At 36.6% G+C, this 16,499-nt stretch overlaps 1 protein-coding gene across 1 annotated transcript in view; it reads left to right on the top strand.

Moving 5' to 3' along the window:
- The first annotated feature begins 218 nt into the window (after positions 1-218).
- LOC144436672 (uncharacterized) overlaps positions 219-16,499 on the top strand; it is a 35,155-nt gene continuing 18,874 nt past the window's right edge. The window contains exon 1 of the mRNA XM_078125514.1: positions 219-430. Within this exon, the coding sequence (XP_077981640.1) occupies positions 353-430 (78 nt within the window). The 5' untranslated portion in view covers positions 219-352. The remainder of the gene's footprint in view (positions 431-16,499) is intronic.

Raw genomic sequence — 16,499 nt, 5'->3', positions numbered from 1 at the left:
TTATATGTATTCACTGTCAATCATATGCAGATTACATCATTACGTTCTCATACACGTCCAGATGATTACTTCTCCTCCAATCACGCGCATCCTTTAAAAAAGTGACCGGAATATCGTAGATAATAGATGCAGCGTTTAGTAAGTAATTTGCTAAATCATTAACATTACAAACCCTCTTTTATCGCTCCTAAGTTCAGTCTATAAAATGCCACTCAGTACCGTTCGATTCAATCCACCACCCACATATACAGCCAAGTATTATATATAAAAGTAGGTAGAAACGAGCGAAGAAGCACTATACCCGATCTTATGTTGTGAGCACCAGTACTGTCATTACCTAAAAGCTGAAAGCATGAAACGTCTTCACATCGTCGGACCTATCTCCGTGTTGGCATTGTTTGCCGTATGCAGTGTTTCGGGTATTAAGCCGGTAAGTGTGTTTTATGTACATAAGTGTAAAAACTATCAGTTCCTGTTTGCAAAATTAGTAAATGCAAATATTCCATCATAGCTAAATTTATACCCTGCACATATGGTAGATAGTATTTGAAAATTTCTATTCTGCCTTTCGCATCAGGAATATGTTTAAGGAGACAGTAACCATTTATGAGTTTATAATTAAATATTTGATACTAATTTTGAATGTCTTAACTTCAGATTCAATATGACGACAGACTTGTTTCCAACTAAAAGGCTTCCTGTCCATTTGCTTCACATGGGAAAAACATGTCATACATTATCAAGTCAAAATAAATGAATATCAGCTCTATTTTCTGATCACTTTATATTTTTTTAGTTTGCGTTGTTTTTCTGAACATGAAAGTCACATCAAGTTATTACTTAGCAACAGTTGAAAAGATAAATTAGAATAAAATAATTCTTATTTCAGAACGACTTCTAGAAATGGAATTATGGATGTTTTTTTCTTTTATGTTTAATTTAATTGTTGCGAACATAACAATGATATAAGCGAGTCCCCTGTGTGTAATCCAAATAAAAACTTATCTAATATTCCACTTAATTAACTATTCGAGAGATATCTCAGTGATAGACATACATCGATTGATGACTAGATCAGTCTAAGATTCAATCGCATATTTACAGCTTTTTTGTGCTCCTGTCGTGATGGAAATGTGTTGATTTTAATAGCGTCACAATCTTATTTTGATCATAGTGTTAATGCTAAAGTAATTTTAATTGAGACAAGCCCCAAGTCCCTAAAGATAGCCTTTTTTAATGCATCTCATCTCAGTGCAACTAATGGAAAATGTACGCACGTGAACTCCATAACAGGAGATAATTGCATATATATTGAGGAAGGAAAGTAGATGGGAAATTGTATGGCAAACGTAGTACTACGGTAATAAAAATTAATCATTTCAAGGGGTGAATGCCAAAAGTGCTTTACATCATTTTTTGTGACTTCACTTGTAAAATTTGAACTATGTTCATGTGTGTTTTCCAATCCCACACAAGGCCAACCATTATTCTAAAAGATAGCTAGGTTGAAACGTGAATTAAACTTGGTTCATTGTCAAGAGAGCCTAGTGAAAAAAAAATTGTTTGTTTTTTGTCATTTTCAAAACATGACACATTTTTCAAAAATAGCAGCTATGTCACTTTACGATAGTTTATTGTTCATTCTCTTATCTCAAGAATAATTATCCTCGGTGAAGACAGATAATGAGGGAAAAAATTGCTTTAAATTTGACTAAGAATCATTACAAGGGCCTCATGACGAAAATTCGTTTTCGGCCTTTTTTTCAAATAACGTTTCCGTAGTTATGCTCTTATGGCAGTGACCGACCCATACATTTATGCTTTGATCTCGATTTGATATAAATGTTATTTAAGTATATAAGTGGTGTAATTCAATATAAAGCGTATCATACCTCATTGATAATTGCAAGGTAAAGTTATAGTCGTAAATCTAGAGACGGAAATTTCGATTCGCATTTGATCATTACTAAAGGATTCTCCTTTTTGTTCTAAGTAGGGACACGGGAAATTGCTTTTTTTAAAGCTTGAACTGAGTCTACTAAGAGTAGTTTAATGCGATAACATAAGCAGCAGATAGTTATTTTAATTTGTACAATTAAATTAGATGGCTTCATTTTGTCAGTTGTACAGCCTTTGTTATTCCTCGCTACTAAGCCATGGTGTGTATTTCGGTCGCTAAAAGGTAAACATTTTACGTTTGATAAATACCCTTTTTGCTGTATTAATGAATTATAATATCGAATAAAAAAATATTACAATTAATATATACTAATTCATAACTCATAACATAATGATTTTATTTTGATAGATTTGCAGATTGAAAACGCATGTTTGTGACCGCATTACATCTTTGTTGAACCTGAGGCAATTGCACAAATGCTACGTGGAGGTTTTTGTGGACAAACTATGTGACGTGTATTTGACGAAGTGTTAGCTGCATTACGCTATTTTTAGTTGTACGTCAAACCATGCCACATCTAGTCTGTCTAGAGTTTAACATTATCGTTTCGCACTTTACAAACCAACCAAAGACCCTTACACAGTGAGCTTTAGACGTCCCATATTTGCTGATTGTGTACATTCATGATATGACTAATAGCATAAACATCAATTTCTTGAAAGTGTTGACGAACATTATAGGCTTTCACCTCATCATTAGGATGACGGCGTGTAGTCCTGTGAGACCTTTGATTTGCACGCCGAATCGTTCATGTTCCTCACGTACACGAAGAAAGGGATACAGTCAATTAAGTCCAGAAGTATGTTATATATTATAAGATGCACCTTTCTAAATGAAAGCGTTTCGCCTTTATATAACCTGTCACAGCTTTAACACCCAGACAATGAGAACCCCTGGTCTTAATCTTATAGACACCTGAAATGGAAGCCATCTACTAAATACAAAACATGTACATGTGATTCTTTGAATGAGAAATGGGGGGGGGGGGGGCTCATAAAGGTGCGGTTAAGACCTTAATTTGTCAATGTTCTATTCAATCACAATTCACATCAACTGAGTAAATGACAACTAGAACTGTTTTTTGCAACATTTAAAGCAACACATAATAAACTTTGAAGTAATTACCATATCGATAACATGTGCAAGCTTGTCAAAACTTAATGTATTAGATCTCGATTGAATATCCATAAGGGACAACGTAATATTCCCGGGATAACGACTTAACGGCCTTTACTGAATCTGCAAGGTTAAGCCGTAGTTATGGATGAATGAGTCCCATGCATTACAAGCTATCGCCTTAACTCTGTTCAGAAAGTAATCAGATGAACATGTGACAAAAATGTCAAAACTGTAGCACATGGAATCCTCCCTATCACAACAGGTCTATCGTGGAATATGCTATTAAAAGTTGATTTATTTTGTTTTGGGAAAAGGAATGTTTTCAAAAACGTGACTTAAGAACCATAATTTATTGGTTCTCAAGACCTTCTTTTCGTAGCTATCTCGACATACAATCTGCCCTTTCATATACATGTACTGCATATTCAATCACAACATGCTAATTTTATGTTTTTGTCATATTGTCTGTCAAGCTATCCATTTGACACTGTTTTCAAAAAAATGGTCTCTTGGTATACTTTACTGAAAACTATCCGTTCCCAAAAAGAAAAAGACCTCGAAGACCTCGACCTGCAATTGTTAAATGATGGTCACATAGTGAACGACTATCAAGCAAATGTGTATATCTATGCAAAGTGCTGAAACGATTTTGACTTCATGTAAACGAGACAGCACTTGTCATTTTAAAATCAATGTTTTATTTTCCCGGAAGTCATAACTTTAGCAGGATTACATAAAATTGATGTAAACTCATATGACATTTCCAGAAACATGTAGCTGCATGCCCTGGATAGTTTGATACAGTACTAGTTCTCATACATATATGTTTAAATGCAAATAACACCGTTGTTATAATATAATAGCGATTCTATACAGATAATCCCAAATGATCTATAATGTCGTGGCGGGAGATTCTTTTTAAAAAGATGGAAAATTTCATCAAATTTTGAAGTGTCCAGAGGATTGTATTTTCACACTCTACGATTGTGTCGTGCGGTACTTCTAAAGACTTTAGAAATGATATAACTATAAAAATGGTACACAAGATCCGAATTACAAGATGGACACATCACTGGTTTTGTACGTAAACGTAGATTACTGGATAATATACGCGTGGCTAACGTTAATCGCCCATTAACTTTAGTCGTAAACAAATTCCATAAAGGATTAAGTTAAGATTTCGAGTTTCAAATATCTTAAATGACTTTTAACGGTTGAAAATGTTACTAATCGATGAAAACGTGATAAATGTTGAATTGTTGGGAAGGGATGGGAAGAGTAGGCGTTCAGGTATAGATTGAAATTAATGGTCAACTGCTAAAATCCATGTGATTAGTACGAACTAGTTGTATGCTATTTGTGATGTGATTGCCACCTAGTCTTCATTATAGAATCAATGTAGCACAAATTGAAATAGTAGTACATGAAGATTAATACTAACGTCTCTCACACCATTTTTATTAGTTCATCCATCAACGTTTATCACAGTGTCCATCATTGTGTACAAAGTTAGCTTTACATTCAATTATTCCTTTTAAATTTGTTATATCTCCTCCAATTCACAAGTCGTGAATGAACTTGTATCGTTATCTAGTGAGCATAGCCATTTCCTATCGGATCCAGTACCTAAATATGGGGTGGGTATGTATGTATGTATGTATGTATGTATGTATGTATGTATGTATGTATGGATGTATGGATGGATGGATGGATGAATGGATGAATGGATGATATATGTATGTGCGCGTTCGTTCGTTCGTGCGTGCGTGCGTGCGTGCGTGCGTGTATGTATGTATGTATGTATGTATGTATGTATGTATGTATGTATGTGAGTGTCTGTCTGCAGTCTAGGGCTCGTGCAGCTTTGAGCATATTATAGTAACTGTGTAATTATGCTACATACATATTTATATTTCCTTGTGCCTTTCCGTCTCCAATGATTTCATAGTGTACTTTGCACAAATTACATGTCTTTACTTAGTTTGTGGGTTTTTGAAATCGTGTGAATGCTTAAAATCCTTTAACCATCCTTGTTAGTGTAAAGCAAAGGAGCAAATGTAATAGCGTATGACACTTTGAGAGAGTCAATCAACGTCAAGATGAGAAAATGGTTATTATCGCCAATGTACACTGGGAAGCTAGCTAATGAAAAAATTGAATCTTCACAGTTAATCCAATAAGAACTAACACGATGACATCATTAAATAACAATCTCACCTTCTTAAAAAGGTCAGGCAGAAGAAATTAATAGGTTGTGGGTATGTTACGTTGCTCCGCATTTATGCAAATTATGATAGACGGCATCATTCATAGACTTCTTCACAAGGTTTCCGAGTGACCTAACAAAACCTACATTGTAACGAGATTGCGCACGAATCGGTAAACTTTAAAACAGAAGCTAAGCTTAAGATCGAGCACCGTTAACATATTGGAATTTATTAAGCGTCACACACAGACCTTCATACTAAAAATAGAAGGTTTCAATGCCATACACGTATTTTAATATTCATTCCGACAACCGGCGTCGCATTTCCGGACAGTTATGTCATGTTCTCGCTCTTATCCTCAAAGCGCTGTAACTCTTCTACCTTACCAAAGAAAAACACAGCTGGATTACTTCGATTATAGGTTTATATATGTCTGAATACTGAATTACCCGAAGGCATTGATGTTATCACGCAATTCATTAGTGCTCATTAAATGCTAAAATATTGCCTTTGGTTGAAGACACGCTGAATGGAAAATCAATACGTTTGATGGCAGTGTATATCTCAAGGGTACATTCGAATTGTATTTAACCTTTGACATTATTCAGTGACGTTACAGGATCTGTCATCGTGTGTCCATGACAAGATTGGGCACCTTCAATCTAATGCATCTTTCCGACAACTAATAAACTAGTGAAAATCTGTGTTTCCTCACCCTAATCCTCCAACATCTTGGATTTTGAGAGCATCGAATTTTAACGCAACATACACGGGCAAGTATTGAGCACTTATGTACTCATGCTACGTTTAAGCGTTTGGCGAAAACATTTTCAGTGGACGATTATACTTATTAAATATAAACTGTTTTTTTTTTTAATCCTCTTCGACCCCACCGCCACCCCTGTCCCCCATCCCTATCCCCCACGGGAAATATTATAAGTTTTTGGGGCGTTCCAATAGAGAAAAACATAATTCCACCAAGATTAAGAATTCAAAGTTCAGTATAATGTGTGTGATATTACCTTTCCCTAACGCTGACATTGATATCATATTACGTGGTTATTGTATTGTATAGTAGGGTTAAATTTCAACAACTTAACGGAGACGGCATGTGAATGGTTTTCCTAGCGATCACTGTTTATGTGGTAACAGTGTATGGACAATATTATTGATAGTCTAAGAGACACTGATGCTTAATGCCCATTATTGCATAACCCTTTTCCATGTGTCATAGAGTTAATGGCTCGTGTTAAACTTACTAACGTTATTAAAAGGGTACTAACGATGTTCAGTTTTAAGTAATCAGAGACAAATAGCCGACAAACTGTGTCAACGTAAAACGGTCAGATTGTACGATAACAAATCAAACGAGAAACAAGTATATTCTATGTGTATTTTTGTCAAACATCGACGTTAGAAATACAGAATTGTTATGACTGTGCAATATTTAAGTACTCTCTAAAAATTATTATGGCTGAATTGTAGACAAAAGACAAACCAAGTATCAAGCCTCATGTATCTCAACCATATTCCAGTATCATATACTTCAGCCTCTGAATAAGCTTTTAGTTCATACGTTGATAATTTTGAAAGTTTATATATATTAACAACATATTTTTTCTTTCTTCATACATCCATCAATTTTTATTCATAATCATACATCAAATACCACTAACACCTTGAGAACAATTATGACATTCTTTAGAAGCAAGTTAATTGACACTTAGATTTGTATTAAGTGCTCACTTTGCTAAAAAGCGCAAAATTATCGACTGACGGTTCGATTAATTGAATGATTTAATGATGTGATATTTCCAAATGAAGCAAACCCGATAATGGATGACAGACACTTGACAGCTTTCAGAGGCCTACATAAGTTTTTATGAAATCTTGATCGATTAAGAACAAGGGACTTGGATATCAGAGATGGCCATCACTAGGGTATTTTCGTGGGTCTTTGGTAGACTGGCACCTGTCCCTTATGAGATTTATTAGAAACAGTTTAAGTCACATTATCTTAACATGTTTGTTATTCACTTAAGAAAGGTGACGTCCTCAATTTTACTGTTACTTTTTCCCAGTCGTTATTTCTCAAGAGACTAGTGTGAGTCACTATAGTGCTGACATGGACAGGAATGTGTACACTAAATTAATATTTAACCGTAAACAAACAGAGAATGATAGACAGGTCCAACTATTACTGTAGCTAATCCGACAAGGAAACAATCACGACTAAATTACATAATATTAGAATCTGTTATGTGATTTTTGTGCGTAATTTTCGGGGGACGTATGTAGTCCCGCCTTTGTCGTGAAATATTATCCCATACTTTGTATGACGGCTAACCCACCTGGAAGATGCAAGTCTCTTGGTTCATGCATTCACCCAATTGTTTCGCAATCACTCATCACCGGTTATCATTAATTTCACACACAAAAATCGTATTTCTTGATAATATATGTTATATGTTGAGTTTCTCGCTACTGTTAAGTAGAAACAGTCGTCTAAGTTATTTCTTCGTCATTATATCCATTTTCACAATTTGAAATAGGAAGCGTTTGATATGCTTTTACTAAACATTTTGAATATTTCACCCGCTCTGTATTTAATTCTATAAATATAGACGTCAGCCAATGTGAATGTATATTCCATCACTGTAATGGTGACGTCACGCCAAACTTTACAATTTGAGAACGTATATAGACAACTTCAACCTTTCCCGTCACGATCACTACATATTTGTATTTATAGCAGGGGTATGTGCATGACAAATATAACATCAAAGGTCGTTGTCTTGCAATTTTTGTCTTCACAGCCTGAACAAATAAACATTTCTTCGTCTGTGGTTGTGCTGTCATTTATTAAAAGCCAATTTCTTGTCTCTACTTACTTATTTCAATGATTTTGGAAAATAACTGATGCTACTTTAGTTTTACCGAAACGTTAAGTTTGGTTGAGTTATCATTTATATATAAAGTGTTTGAATAGAGATAAGGAACATTGACGATGGATACTACGGGTAAAACATGTTTTCTAGTAAGTCATTCACTACCAAACTAGAGATATTTTAGAGTTTCAGTTAGGCGGAACATTTTTTTTTATGTTACGAATAACAAAACAATATTACAGACTATAATAATTATATAAAATGATACTGTAGTCCATTTTATCTCTCTGTGAACACAAATCAACATGACTGTCAGATGAAATAAGGAAGAGTGAAACATATAATATAAACACTAGTAGAAAAAATAGTACAGTTTACGACATTTTCCGTACTATAGTTCAGATTGAGTTCAATTCTGTACTTTTATGCTGATGAGGTGGACGTTTCTGTACTTTCCCATTAGCGCCTGTCTAATCGGATTATACTCGATCTGAAAAATAGTTCAGATTGCGAGTCGGAAGTGATTTGAATACATTTGCATTTAGTTCAGAATATATTCATGAGTTCACCCCCATAACCGGGCAGTAAACAAATGAATATTCAAATCTACCGTGCTTGCAATCAATACGTACATAAACGCTATACGTGTAGCTAGTGTATTCGATACATATGTATGTATATAAGCAGGCTTATGATATGAACTACATGGTTAGGACGTACGTAGATTGTAATATCACAGGGCTCATTTTGAAATAAATGTTCGTAGTACGCCTTTTCATTATGCACTACATACCGCCACCACTAAACGTGTTTCACATTTCTACGCGTTTGATGCGTAGTAATACAGATTTAGATGACATGACAATCGTTTCCAATAATAGTTTAAAATTGGGCCACAAATATTGCTAGTGTATGGAGCTTCTTAACAAACCTGACCGGCCAATAGCGTCAACAAACTCACAGTAGAGACGTGCTGACAGATTTGAGTCTGTGGACATTATTTCTAGCTAAGTAAAATTGAGTGACTATTGGGAATATTATATGGCATCCATGTCGTCCATGTCGTCTATAGTTTCTGGTGTTATGTACAACGTAACGCTGAACGAAATACGGTCCATCAGGAATTAACTAGACTAACCTCTATGGGAATAGTATTCTTGTCCATGTGTCGTTTATAGAACAATTAAGTGTTAGGGTGTGATCTTCACAGTAATAAACAAGCCTTTAGAAGAACAACAGGTATTCACGCCTCAAATATCTTGGGCATCATCCAAATTACGATCATGAGCACCAAAGTAAAGGAAATACTTAATGACGTTCGGCATGCAGAACCCCCCCCCCCCCGGTCCCGTACCTATGGGTACATGCCCGGCATCCATGTAACTGTTATATCACTCTACGTGACGATTCTGAGGGCCCTCATCTCTTATTCTCTTGTTTTATTTCAATGTGGTATACTCATAACTCCTGTTTTTATAGTATAACTGTACAATTGGCTTCGATCAGTGCATTCCAGATTTTCATGAGTCATGAGTGCACATTGCACAGATATCTGCAGAATACTTAAAAGGATTATGGGTAATGTATGCATATGCGGGAAAAACAAACTGCTGTAAGGAGCATAGTCTCGCTGCCAGACTCGAGACTATCGTCCCTAATCTGTTTACCGAGCGGCGCAGCCGCGAGAAGAGAGGGGGACTGGTCCCTCTCTTCTCGCGGCTGCGCCGCTCGGTAAACAGATTAGGGACGATAGTCTCGAGTCTGGCAGCGAGACTATAAGGAGCACTGACTTTGCCCTCATATCTTCATCCCATTTTGCACTGAAGAAGTTTCACATGGCTCTCATATTTCATATATACTCTTTCTAAATATATGGTGATGCAACATGAGTAGAAATAACTGGGGTTAACTAAGTTTGGTAGTCAATATAGCAGGTTTACCATCAAACTGACGCAAAATTTGTTTCAAATTTGTCTAGTAAAAACCGTTGGCCCAGTTGTCGATTAGGCTTACAAGTTACACAAAGCATGATAAGACACTGTGAATGGTGCAAATAAACAACGTGCGAAATGCCAAATACCAAATGCAAACAATACAAGCGAACAAAAGGGCCTGTATGCACTCTAATAGCCCGATATTTTGCCTAAAATCAGGCTCACATGTGCGAACGGTGTGTTTTTGACGTACCTAGTAGGCAGTGATGTAGATAATAGCCGGTTACCGGTCACAACGCCCAGCTATAACTTATAAGTATAACAGTTGTGGGACCGGCTTAGGAAAGTACTCAAACCTGACGATCATTGAACAAATTCTAAGGTTGGAAAATTAAATATGAGTTGCCCGGGAGTTCTAATAGCAAGTAAAATACCCAAAGTGTAAACAAAAAGATAAATTAATTCATAATTATTTGGAAAACATTAGACGATTACGCAGTAAAACAAGACTGGCCACGCTATCGCTAGCGAAAGCCTTCGAACTAGTTTCATAACGACCGGACGTTGAAGGAAGCGCGAAGCGAAGTGTGAGGTCAATGTGACGTCTCATGATGATGTATGATGCATCAACATGACGTTTACGTAGAGTTGCACTAAATGTTTTCTAAACTTCAGTGGAAAGAATTTTTGTCGATCAGACACTGACTATGTTTAAATTCTTAAAACATCTGAGAAAACTGAAGAGGGGAAGCAAAATGTGACACTGACAGACAAGCCAGATGTACGGCACATGTACAGAAGGCGAGGCACACCCTCTGATGCAAACTGGACAATTATCGTGCGTGTCACGTATAAGGCATCAGATGTAATACATGTAGCTAACCAAATGTTCTTGTACTGCAGTCTTTCTTGTAACAGGTATTGGAAATTGTCAGAAACCTGATGATTTTATGACTGAATAAGTTTCGATACGGAGACGAGAGAGAGGGGGAGACGGGAGAGAGAGAGAGAGAGAGAGAGAGAGAGAGAGAGAGAGAGAGAGAGAGAGAGAGAGAGAGAGAGAGAGAGAGAGAGAGAGAGAGAGAGAGGGAGGGAGGGAGGGAGGGAGGGAGGGAGGGAGGGAGGGAGGGAGGGAGGGAGGGAGGGAGGGAGGGAGGGAGGGAGGGAGGGAGGGAGGGAGAGAGAGAGAGAGAGAGAGAGAGAGAGAGAGAGAGAGAGAGAGAGAGAGAGAGAGAGAGAGAGAGAGAGAGAGAGAGAGAGAGAGAGAGAGGCATACACTTATACAAATGTAAATTTACTTGGTAAACAACTGCTCCTGAGGTTTAATTTTGGTTCAAATCATGAGCAGAATATTCGGGGGCCCTTTCAGACCATCACAATTGTCATGCCCCCCTCCCTTTGAACCTCAATTTTGTTCATGCCCCCCCCCCCGTAAATTCTGACTCCAGCATAATTTCAAGTTTATTCCGAGCTCGGTATTACAGGCATTCGACTAGAGTCTTTATACCTCAAAGATATACAACAGTCCATTTCTGTACAAGGCATATCAGAAACCAAACATTTGCAGTGTGGAGTGCCACAAAACCCTGTGCTTGGTCCACTCTTACACGCGTATGCTGTCTATACACACCACCACTTGGAAAGCTAATCCGACATCAAAATCTCAATATGCAACAACATGCAGACGACAACCAGATTTACCAATATATTTCCCCAATCACATACGTCAACTACAGTAACTAAGATGGAAACTGTTGCACATGATATTAAACAACCCAAAATAAGCTAGTTTAATGATGGCAAAACCGAGGTCCTCCTTATCACGTCTCAGTTCAACAGGCTTCCTCGTCTCATGAACCACATCAACATGGGATCGTCTTCTGTGCAGTTAGTGGATTCAGCATGTACCATTTGTGTAACAATTGATGACCGTTATAACCTCAAGAAGCACATCTCGTTGACATGTAGATCAGTTCTTTTTCACCCCCGAACAATAGGTCGCATCATTGACAGTGGAGGGGGCCCCTCCACTGTCTATGGTCGCATACGCCAGTATCTTACAAACGGAGTTTGTCAGAACCTTGGTCATGCACTTATATCATCGAAACCTGACTACTGAATGGCCCTTCTGTATGGGCTGCCAGCTAAAAACATTGTCCCTCTTGAACATGCCCAAAATACAGCAGCTAGGATTGTGTCAGGTACAAAGAAAACAGATCACGTCACATCGGTTCTTTCAATAACACAGTTTAGTTAGAAATCACACTGGCGTCAAGTGCAGTTACATAATATACCAGTAGGTAGGGCCTACATGTACATGTAGTCTCAGGTCACTACATTGTGGTCTGAGATGTAGTTTACACCACTATGACCTAAGAACTTGAACCAGGGCTGAGGAGAAGTGGTCTGAGGTTAAAGTTTTGCAGCTCTCGTTCAGCAATCTCAAAACATTTCAGCCTACTTCCCGTAATGAACACTTGTCAAGCATTTTTGTAGCTCCCATACTCAAAGACAACATATATGTTTATATACGACTCAAAATATAACACTGAAATTTACTTTGAACACGTTCAGTTTCAGTAGACCTATTAAAACCCAAAATCTCCACCGTATAATTTAATATCGGTAATAGTTTACAGTCAAAAACTGAGTTTTGACTAGGAGGTCCCCAAGTTTTGCAAGTTGACTCATGACCGCAATCATTGCTTTACTCGCTTGAGCTGCAAGCGCTAAATACCATAGACCACTGCTTGACATAATCACGCCTAGATATTCATAAAAAGCGAACGTCGAGTTTATGACCACCAATAACCACTTTTCAATTTTCTTAAGAATTTCATCTCTTAGTAAATACAATAATTTTAGTTTTGACATACATGTAATTTACTTTCAAAAGACAATGTTAGAAACCCCTACCCCATTGATTCCTGTGGGAACATGCCTTTCGTGAAGAAAAAATGGTTACATAACATGTCTACAAGAATTGTTGGAGAATGTCTATGTAGAATGCCACACTGATCCCATATCCACACCTTGAGTTTTATTTTTATTGTTCTTCAATGATCTCCTTCAAAGTAATAGTCTGGATGCCAATATGGTTTCTAACTAAACCACGTCTAGCCAAAAGCCCCTCAAATAGCACAAAAAGTTGTTCACCCAATCAGTGAAACCTAAATGTTTTGGTGATGTAAACAGTATATAAGTAGCATCATGAGCTGACAAATATACCACATTTGAACATTACTGTCCCAATAAACACTAACTTTATGAGGGACTGTGTTATTGGTTAGAGTTTTGTGATTTATTAACAAAGACATGATGTTAATGACTGTGTGGGTGGCTGTAAATGAATTTTAAATTGCATCTCATGCATTTCAAGACTTCTAGAGTAACGACTCTGACTATACTGTGAGTGGAGGTATAAATGGTAATGATACAGTATAGGAACTAGACTATCAAAGTAATTACCTTGTCCAAAAGACTACAGTCGGATATTAATCTCACCATTAATGCCTGAATTTATGTCTATCAAGGTGGATCTGATAAGATCATGGAAATCGAGAAACTTTCATCACTTTGGACTTGAGCATTGAATACATTTGTGAAGTACTCAGACCATGATTCATGGTTTTTTTTTTAGAGATTAATTCCACTAGATCGTCCACTAAATCGTCCACGAAAACAAATACATTCTATCATTCCACCATGTCACTCAACAACGCGCATCACATCCGGGTACCAGTTCTTCTGTGAGTTCGAATTCTATCACTTGAATTTCCGTTATTTAGTCGTCTGAAGATCGTAACGGCCTCCGTACCATAACTTGTGTACTTTGTGTAAATACAGCTCTACTTCTCAGTATTGAGCACTTTTCCTTCAGTTTATGACTTACCTCTATATATATATATATATATATATATATATATATATATATATATATATATATATATATATATAATCAAAGTAGGTTGGTTGGAACTTGAGGTGCTTGGTTGTAACTCCGAGTTTCACGCTCAATGCGTTCATCAGACAACTTACCCAAGCATCGAGCACTCTATTCTACGAGTTTGATACTATTTACTATATATATATATATATATATATATATATATATATATGTCTGATGATCGCAATATGCGTGAAACTCCGAGTTACACCCAAGAAAGAGTTCCAGTACTACCAAAACTATTACGCTCTGCCACTGCGATATAGAGCACTGTCTTAGCAGATTGATACTCACCGAGTTATATATATATATATATATATATATATATATATATATATATATATATATATATATATATATTACCATTGCTCGGTTGACGGCAACGCGGTCAAAGATATCGGGTTCTTTGCACAATACACGTGTATATAGAAATGATGTCCCTTAAATTTCCCCTCTTTTCATTCTTGCTCTTTTCAACTACAATATAGATTTTGATAATTTCCATAGGTCTCACGAGATATACTCTTCAAGGAAAAACAAGTTCGTGTCGGGGTTTGACACGAGAATAGTCTGTGCTTGGAGTAATTATACTGTCAGTATAATTTCTCAAAGGTATGTGTTATCGTGGAAGTTTAAACATTATTTATACTTTAATGGTGTTATAGATTTTGACCCAAGCTATGCATGCCACGGTCACAAGCTATATTGCGTCAGATCGATTTGCCAAACAAGTTTGCCAGAATTAACGCATCCCATCAAACCATGGACCCTCCACAAAGGTGGAGTGTCTATGGTCAAACAAATGACAGGTCGCAGAAACTATGGTCATGGAAGTATGAACGTCGTTTATACTTGTACGCCGTGACATACAATGAGCGCAGTACCATGATTGACCGGATTATTCAGTGTCGACAATCCCAGTTAATATAATCCCAAAGGCAAACTTGTTTTATTTACCACCTTGCCAAGCAACACAGGGTGGTGGCGAGGCGAAGTTGTAATGTACTGTCGCTTTGATATTCACGATTTTGGAAAGGAAATAGATAACATCGGGTTAGATCTTGAGAGTAAATAAGAAGAAAAGAAGAGTTAATTTGAAATCAGTGATAAACGAGTTGTCTATTTTTAAGAAACTAAATATAAGGAAAGCTATGGGTCCTGATAACATATGTGGTAGGTTACTGAATGTCTATGCATCGCAGTTAGCTAGTGTTTCCAGTAGATTGTTCAATTGGTCGTACAATGATCATACGATATCAACCATTTGGAAAACATCTACCATCTGTCCGGTCCCTAAAAACTTCCAAGGCATCGTCCTGTAGCACTGACTTCCATTGTGATGAAATGCTTCGAGCGTATTTTACTTTGTCAAAACCCACAAAAACATTCACACCTTGACCCATACCAATTTACATATTAAAGTAATAGAGGTACTGATAATGCAACTCTCACATTACTTCACGATGCGTATACACATCTAGAAAAACCAAGTTCATTTGTAAGACTATTGGTTATTGATTTTTCATCAGTCGTTAACAGAAGTCAACCAAACATGATGGCTCATAAACTTAGTTATTTAAACGTTAACCCCAAACTCATCCTCTGGATAATGGATTTTCTTGTCAACCTTTCCCAGTTTGTTCGCTACCAAAAATTAAGTTCAGCCTTCCTTTCAACATTTAGGGGTGCCTCACAGAGCACGATACTCTCACACAAACTATTTACACTTTACACAAATGACTGCTCATCAGGTACCGATACAAATCCACTTATCAAATATTCTGATAACTCTGCATTAGTTGACCTGTCAAATTCTGACCGTACTTATTTCGATGAAGTTGATAGGTTTGTTACTTGGTGTAAAGAAAACTACTTGGACGAAAGGTCGACTTTAGGAAGAACCCTAAAGTAGTGCCCGACCTTTTTATTGACAATGTTAAAGTTGAACAGGTGACTAAATATATATATATATATATATATATATATATATATATATATATATATATATATATATATATATATATATATATATATATATATATATATATATATATATATATATATATGTTGAGGGTAGAAGAAAGTCGGGTTTTTCGTCTCTACAAGCCTGGAGTTAAATTTGGTTCAACTCATGAGCAAAATATTTGTACGTGACTCCGGGCCCCTTTCAGACAATCCGAATTTTCACGCACGTCCCAATTCGTTTTTTTCCCGTGACAACAATTTTTCTCCTGAGCCTCCCCCTACCCTAATCTAGTTCCTGACGACCGTATTCCAATTTTACACTACATCTTTACATATTACGTATAGTCAATGTCATTACTCTCGTTGCCGATGTGTTGGCAATTATATATATATAATATCCATAATCACAACATATTTCCTGCTCAAAGAAGAACTGTTTCAGCTTATTCCATTTCGATATAAACAGAGTCCAGGGATAAA

Source organism: Glandiceps talaboti, chromosome 6, assembly GCF_964340395.1.
Source record: "Glandiceps talaboti chromosome 6, keGlaTala1.1, whole genome shotgun sequence".
In the NCBI taxonomy this organism is placed as follows: domain Eukaryota; kingdom Metazoa; phylum Hemichordata; class Enteropneusta; family Spengelidae; genus Glandiceps; species Glandiceps talaboti.
Note: the sequence above shows the minus strand (reverse complement) of the source record. Positions and strands in the feature narration are given on the sequence as shown.